This window comes from Tamandua tetradactyla, chromosome 1, assembly GCF_023851605.1.
Source record: "Tamandua tetradactyla isolate mTamTet1 chromosome 1, mTamTet1.pri, whole genome shotgun sequence".
NCBI lineage: Eukaryota > Metazoa > Chordata > Mammalia > Pilosa > Myrmecophagidae > Tamandua > Tamandua tetradactyla.
Genome location: NC_135327.1, coordinates 231,495,294 through 231,509,923, shown reverse-complemented (window position 1 = coordinate 231,509,923; position 14,630 = coordinate 231,495,294). Strand labels below are relative to the sequence as shown.

General features: G+C 56.7%; 1 protein-coding gene across 1 annotated transcript in view; it reads right to left on the bottom strand.

Annotated features, from left to right (window-relative positions):
* LOC143682890 (cubilin-like) overlaps positions 1-14,480 on the bottom strand; it is a 247,417-nt gene extending 232,937 nt beyond the window's left edge. Inside the window, exons 1-7 of the mRNA XM_077159299.1 lie at positions 14,469-14,480; positions 14,332-14,427; positions 13,872-13,910; positions 7,781-7,882; positions 7,174-7,277; positions 2,525-2,651; positions 1,236-1,398 (exon numbers count right to left, since the gene is read on the bottom strand). Coding sequence (XP_077015414.1) covers positions 1,236-1,398; positions 2,525-2,651; positions 7,174-7,277; positions 7,781-7,882; positions 13,872-13,910; positions 14,332-14,427; positions 14,469-14,480 — 643 coding nt within the window. The remainder of the gene's footprint in view (positions 1-1,235; positions 1,399-2,524; positions 2,652-7,173; positions 7,278-7,780; positions 7,883-13,871; positions 13,911-14,331; positions 14,428-14,468) is intronic.
* Between the last annotated feature and the right edge of the window lie 150 nt (positions 14,481-14,630).

Here is a 14,630-nt window from a genome sequence, read left to right as displayed (position 1 = left end):
AGCAGCAGGGAAGGGCAAGCGCTCAGGTACCTCGCCTCGGGACTGTTCCCTGCAGACTTGGAGGCTACTCAAACTGTTACAATGACTTCAATTATGACAGTGATAAGGATATTTAAAACCTTTTAAAAGCCTTTAAAGGGCTCCTACCCTTTGCTCTAACTAGAGTACCTCCCTCGGAGTTCCCTAGAGGATTCCAGATCGGATGCCAGGGAAGATGGAAGGAGATATCCTCAAATGCCACAGAGGCCCTCTGAGCAATGAGATGATGAGTATTTGTTTTTCAGCTTTTCTCATTTGTTTGTAGTTTCTTTATAGTTTACAAGTAGCATTGGGGGGGAAAGGTGATCAACAGGAAAACAAAAGTTTTCTGTCTCTCCTTCTTCTCTCCATTAATAAAAAGAACAATTTAAGAACACATTGCCCCTCCTATAATGTAAACAATTTAATTTTCTAATTGTAGTTTATAAAGATTGTCACTAGCAAATTACCTTCAAGAATTTAATTGTTTGCAAATTTCACCTGCAGCTGAGAACAAGGAGACAGGAAAGTCTTCACATGCTTTTTCAATTTATTTTTAGATTTACCAGATCTAAACAGAGAACGGGAGGCAGTTGCCGACCAGGCCCAAATGGAGTGCAGGCTGGTGACAGGGCAGGCAGGGTCACTGGGCGGACCCTCAGCCTGGACGTGGCTGCTTGCCAGCTTTGATTTTGGGTGAGTTTTTTCCCCTTTCTGAGTCTTCACTTCCCATATTTAAAATGGAAATAATAATCATTGCTGCCACTTGGAGGCTGGTATGGCTTTAAGAGTTACAATAAAACAGGCAGCACTGCGCCTTGGTGAGCCCTCGGGGCACTCAGCTGTCCTTCCCTTTGGGCCAAGGTCTTCCCTTCCAAGGTCCCTTGTGCCCCGGGGGCTCAGCATGGCCGGGCTCACTGGCCAGATGGCTGATGCCTTGGTGCAGAGGGGCAGACAACGCTCGTCGGCCCGGGGCTGACCGGTTCCAGCGCTCCAGTTGCAAACGCATGTTCCAGCGGCCAGCCCGGGAGTTGACCACCGACAGCCGCAGTAGCCCAGGGCCGGCCTCAGACACCGGCCCACGAGGCTGCCTGGACGCACTTGCCAGGACAAATCTGCCCCGTCTGCTGCTGAGTGGTTCTGGCAAAGGGCAGGCGCCGCGTGGGCGGGTGAGCGGTACCCCACCTGGTTTGACCTCGGCCTGGCACCCCGCATACCTGCCGGGCAGGCCCCACAATAGAAGGACCCGGGGGTGTTGGTGCAGGGTGCCAGCGGCGAGCAGGGCGTGGGCAGGAGACTGCACTCATCCAGGTCCCGCGTGCAGGCCGCGCTGCCGGGCTCTGTCGTCCACCCCGCCTCGCAAACGCAGCTGTACTTGGGCTGGGGGCAACAGCGGGTCAGGACAGGGGCCCAGTGACTGGCCTCTGGCAGTTCCACTGAGCTTCCCAGGCATGCAGGCAATTAGACAAGGCCACGCAAAAAGAGAAGCAGGTTACTTGGAGGGAGAGACACCTGCCATTTGTCCCAGAGCCAGGGTGGAAGCAGCCCTGTCCCCAGCATGAGTGAATCCAATGAGCCCAGGTGGCAGTGTCATTGGAGGAGAGCCTGGGCAGGCCCAGCCTTGGACAGGCAGCTCTGCTTGTGTCCCTCTGGGATATCTCCCTTCTCCCTGCCCCCAGCCCTCCATCACTTGGGGAGAAAGACGAAAGCCTTGAGGCTCTTGCAGGCCACGTGGTACCCAGGGCCCAGGTGGGCTGTGGGCCACAGGAGGCTGCAGGGGGTGCCGGGGGCTGCAGGGAGAGCATGGGGGTGCAGAGGGCTGCAGGGACTGCAGGAGGTGCAGAGAGTTGCACGGGCTGCAGGGACCGCAGGGGCTGCAGACGGCTGCAGGGGGAATAGAGGACTGCAGGGGGAGTAGAGGGCTGCAGGGGGGTGCAGAAGGCTGCAGGGGGTGCAGGGGGCTGCGGGGGCTGCAGGGCCGCACAGCCCTGATTCCAGGCTGCAGCTATCCACAGCCTGTGTCTCTGTCTCACTGTGGTGACTTCAAGGCCAGCGGAAGCCAGTCTCGGGGGAGGGGACTCGTAAGCAGAGTCCTGTGTGTTCAGTGCTCCCACTCCACCTGCCCAGGCCCCACCTTTGCACCTTCCATGGGGAACTCTGGCGACACAGTCCTCCCTCCTGGGAGGGGGTTCACAGTGGAGGAGGGGCTCCCCTCTGAGAGAATCATGGTGGCAAGGATGCATGGAGAGGAGTTCCTAGGGGTCACACACTGGGGGAGGGGTCTCTAGGGGATATACACTGGGGGAGGGGTCCCTGGAGGGCGCACACAGTGGGAGGGGTCCTTAGGGGGACACACACTGGGGGAGGGGTCTCTGGGGGACACACACTGGGGGAGGGGTTCTTAGGGGGACACACACTGGGGGAGGGGTTCTTAGAGGGACACACATTGGGAGAAGGGTCCCTAGGGGACACACACAGGGGCTCCCCCGAGGGCCAGGACACCCACCTCCCCGGCGTGCTCGCGCCCCGCATCCTCGCAGAGACCATGCACGCACAGCGCCCGGGAGCCGCCTTCGCAGTCGTTGTACCTGGACGCGCACTGGGGTCCGAAGGTCTCGGGGGTGCAGCGACAGCTGGGGGCGCAGAAAGCTCAGGTCAGGGTGAGATGCGGAAGGGGGCCGCTTCTGAGCCTCTGGCAGCATGTGGGGGGCAGAAGCAACCCCAAGAGGCGGGTGCGCTGTCCGGGCCATCCCCAGCCACCTGGCCTACTCATGGGCTGGCCGGGGGCTCGAGTGACCGTCTCTGAGTGCCAGGGCCACCCAGGGCTTGGGGGATGGCCAGCAATACGGCACCCCCAGGCGCCTCCAGAGCTGAGTCCTCGAGGACGGTCAGTGCTGCAGGGCAGAGAGCAAAGTTCTTCCAGCCCCCAGAGCTAAAGCTCCCCCGGGGCAAGGTTTTAATTCACAGCAAAGCGTGAGGGGTTCCGAGGGACCAGCCACAATTCACAGGGACAATCCAACAAGCAAAGCGGCTTGAAACTATTGGGGGGCTGCAGTCTGCCAAGTTGGCTTTCTACCTGCGGCTCCCTTAGAGGATGTGGGGGCTGTGAGGGGGCGGGGGTAGGGACCTCAGAGCCTAAGGGGGGGTGGGGGCGGGAGAAGGGACCCACAGGCCTCGGGGAGGGCCGGGAAGCCGTGGGTGCCACTGCCCTGCTCCCTCCCTGCTGGCACCAAGGCAAAAAGGGCCCTGGGATGAGCCCGTGTCGCGGGCAGTGGGGAGCGCGTGGGCCGCAGGGTGGGCCTTCCAGAGCTGCCTAAGGAAGAACGCCCAGGGGTGTGGCCAGAGGCAGAGCAGAAGGCTGCTGCCAGTGACCTCCCCTCTCACAGCTTTGCTTCCAGATTCAGCAAATGAAAATACTGATGCTGTGCACTGTGGCTTTCAGATAAAAGAATCAACTTCTGCAAAAGTATGGCCCTTGCAGCATGCAGCATCGGTCTCCAGCCATGTAAACTGCTTCTTTAACAAGCTGCATTTCTGAGCACCCCAAGGTAGCCTTCTCTAGGGCAAGTCATGGATAAGCAGCAGGTGCACCCGCGCCGGCCGCCTGCCCCCCTTCCATAGGGCCTCCCTCTCGCGCCCTGCCCCTTTCCTCCTTCTCCCCCAGCCCTGCACGCAGTACCTTCCAAGAACTTAAGGAGACTCTTGGGGATTAAGGACCGTTAGTGCATTTCACAGGCATACAGTATGTCAGCATTTAGACCACTGCTAAAAGGGGAATTCACCACCCCCACCCCCTCAAAAATAAACATTTTTCTTAATCTTTTAAAGCAGTTTTCTGGTGGTGAGAGCTGAGGGTTGGGCCAGATTCAGATCCCGCCTCCACCTGTGCCCCGTAGTCTGCAGCGCAGGAGCCGTGGGCCTGGGTCTCTGGTCACAGCAGTCACAGCGTCGCACACTCAGAGCCCAGGAGCCCGGGCAGCGCACCCAAGCCCCTTCCTACTGGACAATCAGATCGGTGGGGAGGCTCCGGCTCACGAACCTGCAGCTAAAGGCCTCCCCGCCACGTCACTGGGGGACAAGCAGACTTGAACCCTCCGTCGTTCTCCGAGCAGCACCAACTGTCACTCTGTCGTTTGGGCCCAGACAATGAAGACACAGGCAGGGGGAGCCAGGGACACGTGGGCCTCCCTGCGGTCACCCCCAAAGATGAACATGACAAGCCCCTTTCTGCAGACCAGGGGACTGAGGCTCATGCTGCCCAAGGCCACACGGCTAGTCATGGGGCAGGAGAGGAATTAAGACCCGGATTTTCCCACTTCGCACTCCTCTGTCCGGGAAAGGAGAACTCGTATGCAGATTTTACAGGTCCGTGTGTCTTTTTAACATAACAGTGTTTGCATGCAAAATATGTGCTCAAGGTGTCTTGGTAGGTCCTTTGAAGGAGAGTAATTAGTTATATATCCTCCCAAGGAGATATAAAAGCCATATACTGCATCTTTAAAAATAAATTACTTACGTTCCTGACTTATGAGCTACCGATTTGGTGGGTCTCTGTTTCGCTGATTTAGCAGAACAAAGTGGGCTTTTCAGTCTTCAGAAGCACTGCCCGTGCATTTGGCAACTGAGAAGAGGCCAAAAATACTCCCACATTGATGGTTTACCTTGTGCTATAGTCCACAGCTCAAAATTAATATAACTGGCCAACCCACAGAGGTAGCAGGTGTAACAGCCACCTGAGCTGAAGGCAGACTAGCCTCACGGTGTAAGCGCTGCGCAGTTTAAAAGTCCTGATAATAGGAGTTAAAGAAAAGGAAATGAAATACCCACATCACCGTCCTATTTGGGAGAGGCAGCCATTTCCCCTATAGAACCTTCTACCCTGAGGCCAAGTGTGGGGCCCAGGGGGCCCTAAATCCAGAGCGGGGGACAGTCTTCCCAGAAAGCGCATTCACCAGAAAGGTTCCTGGGAACAGGGCTTCTTTTTAAGGATGGGTCTGGGGAAGGCTTCCTCTTTTCAAAGGTCTGATGATGAATCAACCCTATAAATAAAGACTCTTCTCTCCTCTGCCCCCCAACAAGGGGCCCCAAAGGAGGCCCCACGCCCGGGGCAAGCATCCCCCCGCTGGCCTTCCTGCAGGTGCAGGGACGTGCCCGCAGGTGTGCCCTCAGCCTGTCAGGTGGGCCCTCTCCCTCCACGGTGCCCCTCAGTGGTTCTGGCCTCAGGGAAGCTACTGATTAACAAGGCTTGAGCCTCATACAATTGACAGAACTCCAGAAGGTACCTGAATGTTCACTGTTCTGCTCAGAGTCCACCCAGCCAGAATTTCATCCTACGCTCATGTCCACTTGTCTATCTCCTCGACTCCGTGCAGCGTGTGCGGCTGCGGCAGGAGGCCCAGCGGGGGGGGGGGGCTTGGTGCGCTGCGGGTGCAGGCGCCACTGGAGGTGGGATTTGAACCTTTTACTGCAAAAACCTCCTGTGCCACACGCCTGAATTAGGGTGTTCACAGGGCAGAGAGGCAGCTAGGGCTGGGAGGCTCCTCACTACTGCCACTGCAGGGTGTGGAAACTGTGTTTAGATGCTCTGCTCTGGAATGTTCTCCAGGCAATCAAGGAAGGGCAGAGACTGAAACCAAAGCATTCCAGAGCCAGCGCCGTGACGGGCTGGGAGAGAACTCAGCCTGGTCGCTGAGGCAGCGCCAGCCGACAGCATGGGTCCTTGTGCACACACGCATGTGCACACACGCACAGGGATGTCCCAGGATTTCACATCCTTGAAACCCAGCTCTGGAAACACAACCTGGTTTCAATCACTGAGTACAGCTAAGAACGCGATGCCCGCAGACGTGCAGCCATTAGTGGCAAGGTTTAACTCGCGTTTTTCGTTTTGCAGGGGAGAAAAGCAAAGGGCTGGGAAAAAGGAAAAAGAAACAGCACCTTGGGCTTGGGTGACGGCCAGCGCCCCGGGGCCAAGGTCAGGAGGCAAAGGGCTGGTGCCTGGGGTCTCCTCTCCCGGCCATTCCTGGCAGGGGGCCGGGACCCAGGGCTGCGCCCCAACCACTGGCGGGGGGGGACAGCTGTCGGGGTGCAGGGCAGGCTGCCTGCGGGGCGCCAGGGCAGTGGGCAGGGGCTGGGGGGCAGGCCTGAGAGCTGACAACTCGGAGGCCACCAGGCCGGCTTTGGGCACTGATTAAACTCAGGACAGCTACAGAAGCTCGGACAAAGTGACCACCTGGGTAAGCAAATGTGTTCAAGATGGGATCAGAGCACAGCGGGAGATGGTACCACCTGTGCCTGCTTTTAAGAAAATCAGGTGTCGCAGATGTCGGGAAAAACAAACTTCTGCACTCATTTCTGCTGGAAAGACCAGAATCACGGGGTCACCGGGGGACTAAAGGAAGGGAGGCCGTGTAGGTAGAGAGCAGATACGGTCACCTCCCAGGCCAGGTGGGGAGGACCGACAGGCCTTCTCATGCCCTCCCAGAGCCAGCGTCACAATCTTCTCTTCCCCACAGAACCCACGCCGAGGGAGAACGCACAGAGCCCCTTAACGGGGCTCCCTTAACTCCAAACTTTTAGGGAGTTTGATGCTGGTCTCCCACCAAGCTGCGGACCAATGTGAGCCCCTGAGAGCCAGCACAGCTGGGCGCCAGGGTTCTGGGGGGCGGGGTTGGGGTGGGGGGCTCACCGGGCCCAGGGAAGCTCCTGGAAGGAGGGAGTGCGGGCCTGGGCCTGGGGAAGCACCGAGCCTGTGGGGGACGCCCCTAGAAGACACACCCACGGAGGGATTGGGCAGCATGGGCGGGGCACGGCGTGGGGTGGGGAGCGCAGCATGGGGAGGCACGGCATGGCGGGGGTGGCATGGGGGGGCGGCTCTTCTACTTGCGACTCCCTGGAGGCGCCCAAACCTTTCCCCTCTCCCTGGCCCAGGAGCCCCAGCCTCGCCCCGCCCCTTGCCCCCTCTGTCCCCGCCCCCCCACCTTCTCGCAGCTGAGCGGTGGCCGCAGGAGTTTCGGGGGACGCCCAGCTGCACATCCCCAGTAGGAGCGCGCAGCCCCCGGGGCCTGACTTCCCAGGGACTGAACGTGGGTGCCCTTAACCACCAATGGTTTGGAGCTTCCAGAACACACCCTCAGTTTACAAACAAAAGCGTACCTGTAGCCCCCCGCTGTATTGATGCAGGTGGCCCCGTTCTGGCAGCTCAGCGGTGTCCCAGCGTAAATCTCACATTCGTTCACATCCACTGAGCAGAGAAGACCCTGCGGGGGGACGGGTGTGTGTGTGTGCGTGTGTGTGAGTGTGCACTGGCTCGGCGTGTCTGAGGACTGCACAGAAGCGAGAAGTCCCTGGTGAGCCTCACAGGGCTGCACTGAGTGTGCCACCGGCTTCTCTCCCGTCACCCTCCTCTGGGACAAGAACCCAGCCCGGCCCTTCCCCAGGCCCGCCCTCTCCTGACGGCGCAGTGCGTGGCCCGGGCAGTCCGGCGTTTCCATGTTAGAATCGTCCAGCACTTTCCAGCGCTGAGCTGTCTAAGTGAACAGAAATGCCAGGCCCTCGAGTTGCTGCCCGGTGAGCACGCCCGCCCCAGGACACTAGGCACTCAAAGCAGGGCTCCAGGACCTCTGGCTGTGATCTGGGCATCATGGGGTGACTGACCGTGACCAGGGCCTCAGCCTCCGGAACGCGGCTGGAGAAGGGAGCCCACCTGGGGGAACGCACTGTCGCCGCCCTCCCGTACCCTGGGCACAGGGCAGCAGCTCACCTGCCACTGGGGCGGACAGAGGCACGAGAAGGAGTGGAGCAGGTCGAGGCAGGTGCCCCCGTGCTGGCAGGGGCTGCTGCTGCAAGCGCTTCGCTCAGCCACCTGCAGGGGAGAGGATGGCAGGCAGGCTCGCAGCAGCCTGGGGCCCTCCCGGCAGGGGTGGGGGTGGGGTGGGGTGGGGTCCCGTCCTAGACACCAGGGGCCCCCCAGACTTCAAATCCATGGTCTAGGAGCTTCTTCCAGTCAAGACTCCTGTGAAAAACTGAAAGTGCTGTTTGGTGGCTATGGAGTGTGCATGAATAAAAGTAATCAAAAGTAATTAAAATAAAATTGTTTACAAGAAGCCTAAAGTGTTTGTGGTTAGGAAAGAAATAGTAAAAATTAGAGCAGAAATAAGTGAAAGAGAGAACAGAAAAACAACAGAATCAACAAAAGCTTTTATTTAAAGATCAATAAAATCAACAAAAGAAAAAGGGCACAATTAGCTACAATCAGAAATGAAAGTGGGGACAAAATACCAAATTTACAGAAATGAAAGGGATTATAAAAGGGTACATTTACATGCCAATTAGAAATTAGAAAACCTAGATGAAATGAACAAATTCTTAGAAACCTGCATATTATCTAGTCTGGTGAAAGAAACAGAAAATATCAGAGGACCTAACAAATAAAGAGATTGAACTAGTAATCAAAAAGCTCCTAACAAAAAAAGCCCAGTACCAGATGGTTTCACTGCTGAATTCTACCAGATATTAAAAGAAGTGAAAACACGAATCCTTCTAAAACCCTCTATAAATAATAGAAGAGGAAGACGATACTTCCTAACTCCTTCTAAGAGGCCAGAAATATTCTAATACCAAGGCCAGATAAAAATAGCCCAAGAACAGGGCATTTCAGACCAATATTCCTCGTGAGTATAGATGTGAAACCCTCAACAAAATCCTCAGCAATGGAAAACCAAATCCAACAGTATATTGGAAGTATTATACACCATGACCAAGTGCAATTTATTTGAGGACGCATTTGGTTCAACATAAGACAATTAATCAATGTAATACACCACGTCAATAGAATAAAGGGAAAAAAATCACATAATTATCTCAATTGATACAGAAAAGACATTTAACAAAACCCAACATCCTTTCACGAAAAAAAACAAAAACAAACCCCTCATGCTAAGAATAGAAGGAAACTTTCTCAACATGATAAAGGGCATACCTGAAAAACCTACAGCAAATATCGTACTCAACGGAGAAAGACTGAAGGCTTTTCCCTCAGATCAGGAACAAGACAAGGGTACCCACTGCCACCACTGCCAGCCAACATCGCACCGGAAGTTCTAACCAGAGCAATCAGGCAAGAGAAAGAAACAAAGGTATCCACGTTGGAAAGGAAGAAGTCAAATTACCCCTATTCACAGATGACATGATCCTATATAGAAAATCCCAAAGGATGAATAAGGAAGCGACTGGAACTAATAAATTCAGCAGCATTACAGGATACGAGATAAACATGCAGAAGTCATCTGGGTTTGTATTCACTAGAACAATCTGTGTAATGAACAATCTGAAAAGGAAATGAACAATCTGAAAAGGAAATCCAGAAAATAATTCCATTTGCAATAACCTCTAAAACAATAAAATATCTAAGAATAAATCTAACCAAAAAGGTAAAAGAATTTTACGCTGAAGACTACAAAACACGGCTGAAAGAAATCAATGAAGACCTAAATGAATGGAAAGTCAGCCTATGTTCATGGATTGCAAGGCTAAATATTGTTCAGATGTGAATTCTACCTAAAGCAATGTACAAATGCAATGCAATCCTTATCAAAATTCCAGCAATCTTTTTTGTAGAAATGGAAAAGCCGATCCTCAAATTCATATGGAATTGTAAGGGGCCCCAAATAGACAAAACCATCTTGAAAAAGAACGAAGTGGGAGGACTCATATTTCCTGATTTCAAGACTTGCTATAAAGCTTCAGTAATTAAAACAGTGTGGCATAAGATTAGATATAGACCAATGGAATAGAACTGGGAGTCCAGAGTTAAATCTATACATCTATGTCAATTGATTTTTGACAAGGTGCCAGGTCCATCCAGGAGGGAAAAAAGAGTATTTTCAACAAACGGTGCTGGGACATCTCGGAAACTACATACAGAATGGATGTGGGCCCTACTTCTCACCATACACTAAAAATTAGTTCAAAATGGACCAAACGCCTAAATACAAGAACCAAAATTTATAAAAGTCTTACAAGAAAATATAGGGCATATCTTTAGTACCTTATCATAGGCAATGGATTTTTTTTTTTGCATGGGAAGGCACTAGGAATCAAACCTGGGTCTCCAGCATGGCAGGCGAGAATTCTGCCACTGAGCCACTGTCACACCGCCCTAGGCAATGGAGTTTTACATTTTATACCAAAAGTGCAAGCAACAGGAGGAAAAATGAACAAATGAGTCTTCATCAAAATTAAAAACTTCTGTGTGTTGAATGACATTTTCAATAAAGTAAAAAAACATCCACAGAATGGGAGAAAATATTTGGAAAACATATATCTGATAAGAGTTTCATATCCGAAGTATACAAAGAAGTCCTACAAGATACCAACAAAAAGACAACCCAATTTAAAGAAGGGTCAGGGATTTTAATAGCCATTTCTCCAAAGATGATATCCAAATGGCCAATAAGTATATGAAAAGATGCTCAACATTATCAGCCGTTAAGAGAAATGCACCTTAAAACTATGAGGTACCTCTTCATACCCGATAAGATGGCTACTGTTAAAAAAAAAACCTGAAAATAACCAGTGTTAGCAAGGATGCAGAGAAGTGGGAACCTTGACATTGTCAGTGGGAACGTAGCTGCTATGGAAGAAAGGTTGTCAGTTCCCCCCAGAATTAAACATATAATTACCACGTTACCCAGGGATCCTACTACAAGGTATACGCCCCAAAGAACCGGACGCAGACGTCTGCAGACCGATGGGCACAGCAGCATTCTCTACAATTGCCAAAAGATGAAAGCAACCAAGTGCCCGCCAACTGACACGTGAGCAGAACACTGTGTTTGGACACACGGGCATGGTTCAGCCGTGAAACAGAGTGAGATGCCTGTGCACGGAAACAAGCCAGACACAAAGGACAAACACGGCATGGTTTCACCTAATGAAATCCTTAGACTAAGCAAGTTCAGGGACAGAAAGCAGAGCGGTGGTTCCCAGGGTGGCAGGAGGGGACGGGAGTCCGTGCTGCACGAGGACACGTTTATTTAGGATGATGAAGAGAGTCTGGAAATGGGGCTGAAAGTTACCCAGGATGGTCAGTGTTATTAAGGTCGAAGACGTGTCCATTTAAAGTGGTTAAAATGCTTTTTATGTCATGGGTATTTTCCCACAATTAAAACTAAATAAATTAAAATGCAAACACGTTAAACTGCAGGTGTCTCAGGCAGGTCTCCGTGGGTGCAGACCCTGCCTCGTCTCTGCGGGCAGGTGTTGGGGAGGCTGGGGGAGCCCCTCGGTTTGCCTTCAGGAAGCACACCCTCACCTGAGAACCCCAGCCGGCTCGGGTGCAGGCTGAGCCCGGCCGCTCTACCCCCCTCCACTGCGGGACGGTCCCCCCGGCCCCCAGGCCTCTCCCACTCTGAAACAGACTGAGAGGACCATCCCGTGGTTCACTGGACCTTCTGGAGCCACCTATCCCCACACAGCCAGGCGTCCCCCGGCGCCACCTGCCAGGACAGAGCAGCCCTCTGGAGAGGCGCATGTGCAGGGCAGCTGCCCTGTGAACCCTGCCTCACCACAGTCTAATTCCCTGATTTAAACCTAAAACCGGGGCCAATCTCTTCTGCTGAGTGACTCATGGAGAAAGTCTGGTGGGTTCCCCCATCTCTCAGCCGAGGGGACAGCCCGAGGTGGCCCCCGCCCAGCTGCCACCGCACCGTCCTCCCCCTCCACGGGCAGGCCCAGCCTGCGGCTGCTCCTCTGGCTCTGTCTGTCCACAGGCCTGTCTGCCCACCAAGGTCCGTGGCCAGCATTGAGGCCCTGCCATGGCCGCACAAGGCTGACCGCTGCCCAGATGCAGCCCTGCTGGGGCCTGAGGCTCGGCGGCCGTGGGGCAGCGGGAGGTGGCCTTAAGCCGGGGCCTGGGAGGGCGAAGCTGAGCCCGGGACCCCACCAGCCGAGGACGCGCCCCAGCAGGATGCTGTGGCTCCTCGAGGCGGCCCCGGGCTTGGGAGGGCCTGGGGGACCCCGCGCCCTGCCCCGGGGCTGCGGCCTGCTCACCTCTTCCGTTCCACCCCTAGAGGAGAAAGCTGGGGTCCGCTGTGAGGGCCGGGAGCCCCGGGGCGAGCAGCTGCCAGCAGCTCTGCTCCCCAGGTGGGTGGCTGCGGCTTCCCCAGCAGCCCCGGCCACCCTCGGGCGCCAAGCCGCCCTGCAAGCGGATTCTCAGCCCACAGCCAGCGCAGGCTAAGGGCGCTGAGGAAAGGTGGCCACTGCGTGACATGCTGAGCCTGAGCCCCGTGTCGGAGTGACCTTCAACTGGTCCACCCGGCCAGAGGGGCAGCTACCAGCCAGGGCTGAGTGGGCCTCAGGCTCACGCCACTGCAACACAGTCAGGGGGACATGGAGCAGGGACACCCAGTAACACAGGTAAGGGAACACGGGGACACCCAGTAACACAGGTGAGGGGACACCCAGTAACACAGGTGAGGGGACACAGGGATACCCAGTAACACAGGTGAGGGGACACAGGGACACCCAGTAACACAGGTGAGGGGACACCCAGTAACACAGGTGGGGAGACACAGGGGACCCCTGTCTTGGGTCAGGAAAGCCCTTTCCAGCTCAGGGACCCCTTTCCTGGCTCAGTGACCGTGTCCTGGGCCCTTCCCTGGTAGGCCAGCTCCGGGCAGCTCCCATGAGAAGTTGCACTGCATGTGTCCCTGAGCCCCGGGCCTTGCCGTGGGGAGCAGGGTGGTAGGTCCCTGCAAGGGGACGAACCTGCGGCCAGCAGTGGGGGAAGGAGCCCACAAGAGGCGGATACCCCGCGTTCCACTCGAGCGGTTACTCTGAATCAGCAAATCCCGAGGCAGAAAGTAACTGGTGGGGCTGGGGAGGGAGGGGAGGCGAGTGTGGGGGGGACGCGTGTGGGGGGGGGACGTGGGGCGGAGGCGGAACGCGGGGCGGGGGAGGGGGTAGGCGGGGCAGGGATAGTTGCCGGGGCAGCGGCGAGCGGGCACTGACAGCCAGCGGAGCGCCCACTTCAAAGGCCACACGCGTTTTCGGCCAAGTAGGTTTGAACAAAATTAAAGACAAGTTAATCGTTGAAAATGAGACGCCGACGCGCTGTGGGGGGGACGACCCCGTAACGCCCGGGTGCGGTGGTGGAATGAGCCCCAGGGGCAAAGGCTGTCTGACCTCACCTGCCGCACCCAGGCGCAGGTTCACTGGCCTGCAGGACAGGGGCGGGGGCGCGGGGTGTAGGGGTGCGGGGTGCGGGGGGGGCGTGGGGTGTGGGGAGACACGGGGAGGCACGGTGGAGACGCGGGGGGGCACGGAGGGAGGCGTGGAGGGGCGGGGGGAGACGCGGGGAGCATGGGGGGAGACGCGGGGGGCATGGGGGGAGACGCGGGGGGGCAGGGGGAGACACGGGGAGTATGGGGGGAGATGCGGGGGGCGGGGGGAGACGCGGGGAGCATGGGGGAGACGCGGGGGGGCGGGGAGGGACGCGGGGAGCATGGGGGGAGATGCGGGGGGGGGGCGGGGGGAGACGCGGCGGGCGGAGGGACGCGGCTTCTTGAGGGTAAGGGCTTCCGATCTGGGGGTGACGGGCTTAGCCACAGAGGGGGAGCCGTAGGAGTAGTGGGCACCGAACTGACACAATGCTTAAAATGGCAAAGTTTGGTCGCCATATATATATATGGTACCACATATATCTATTACCACAATTAAAAAACACGCCCCCCCCAAAAAAAAAGAACTGTGAGCGCCCAGAGCCCTGGAGGGGCTGCCCGCCCTGCATGCTGATCAAGGACCCCTTCCGGGGCCATCAGGGAGAGGCCGGGACAGGGCAGCGCGGGCCTCACCTGCTCGAAGCTCTGCAGCCTCCTCTCCAGGTCCACGAGCTGCGGGCGGGGGTTTCCGTCAGGGGCTGCCCCACGCCCACCCTCTGCTGGGGCCCGCCCCTGCCTGGCCTTTCCTTCAGCCCGTCCCCCCCAGCACCTCCCCTTTCCCCTCCAGGTCCCTTCCCCCACCTCTCAACCCCCTCCAGGCCCCTCCCTTCACCCCCCTCTAGCCCCCTCCACCCCTCCCCTCCCTCTTTCCCCTCCCTCTCCCCTCCAGCCCTTCCCCTCCCCTCCAGGTGTCCCTCTCTCCTCCTCCCTCCCTTCCAGGGTTTATAAATAAAGTTATTTTTGGAAGGACCCACCGGCGCCTGTGTGGACCCCATGGCCCTGCCTCCGCCCCCACACGCCCCCCCCCCCCCCCCGTCAGCCCGGGGCGGGCCTCAGAGCCCGGCTGCCTCCCCAGGGCTGGGGGCGGGCGCACCTTGGCGCTGAGCTGCTGGATGGCCCCCGAGACGTTCCGGGGCTCCCCCGCCGCGCTCCTCTGTAGATCCGCGATGTCGTCCTTGTTTTTCCGGATCTAATTGTTGTTTTAACAAAGACAGGCGAGTGCCGAGGGGCGGTCCACACCATCTCGTGGGGAGGGGTCAGTGCCCACGAACTAGCCCGCTCTGCTTGGGCCCGAGGAGGGCGTGGGGCGCCCGCGAACCCGGCCCAAGGCCAGCGTGCCCTCCCGCGCCCGCCCGGGCCTCAGCGCGGGGACCACCGAGGGGCTGGGCCGGA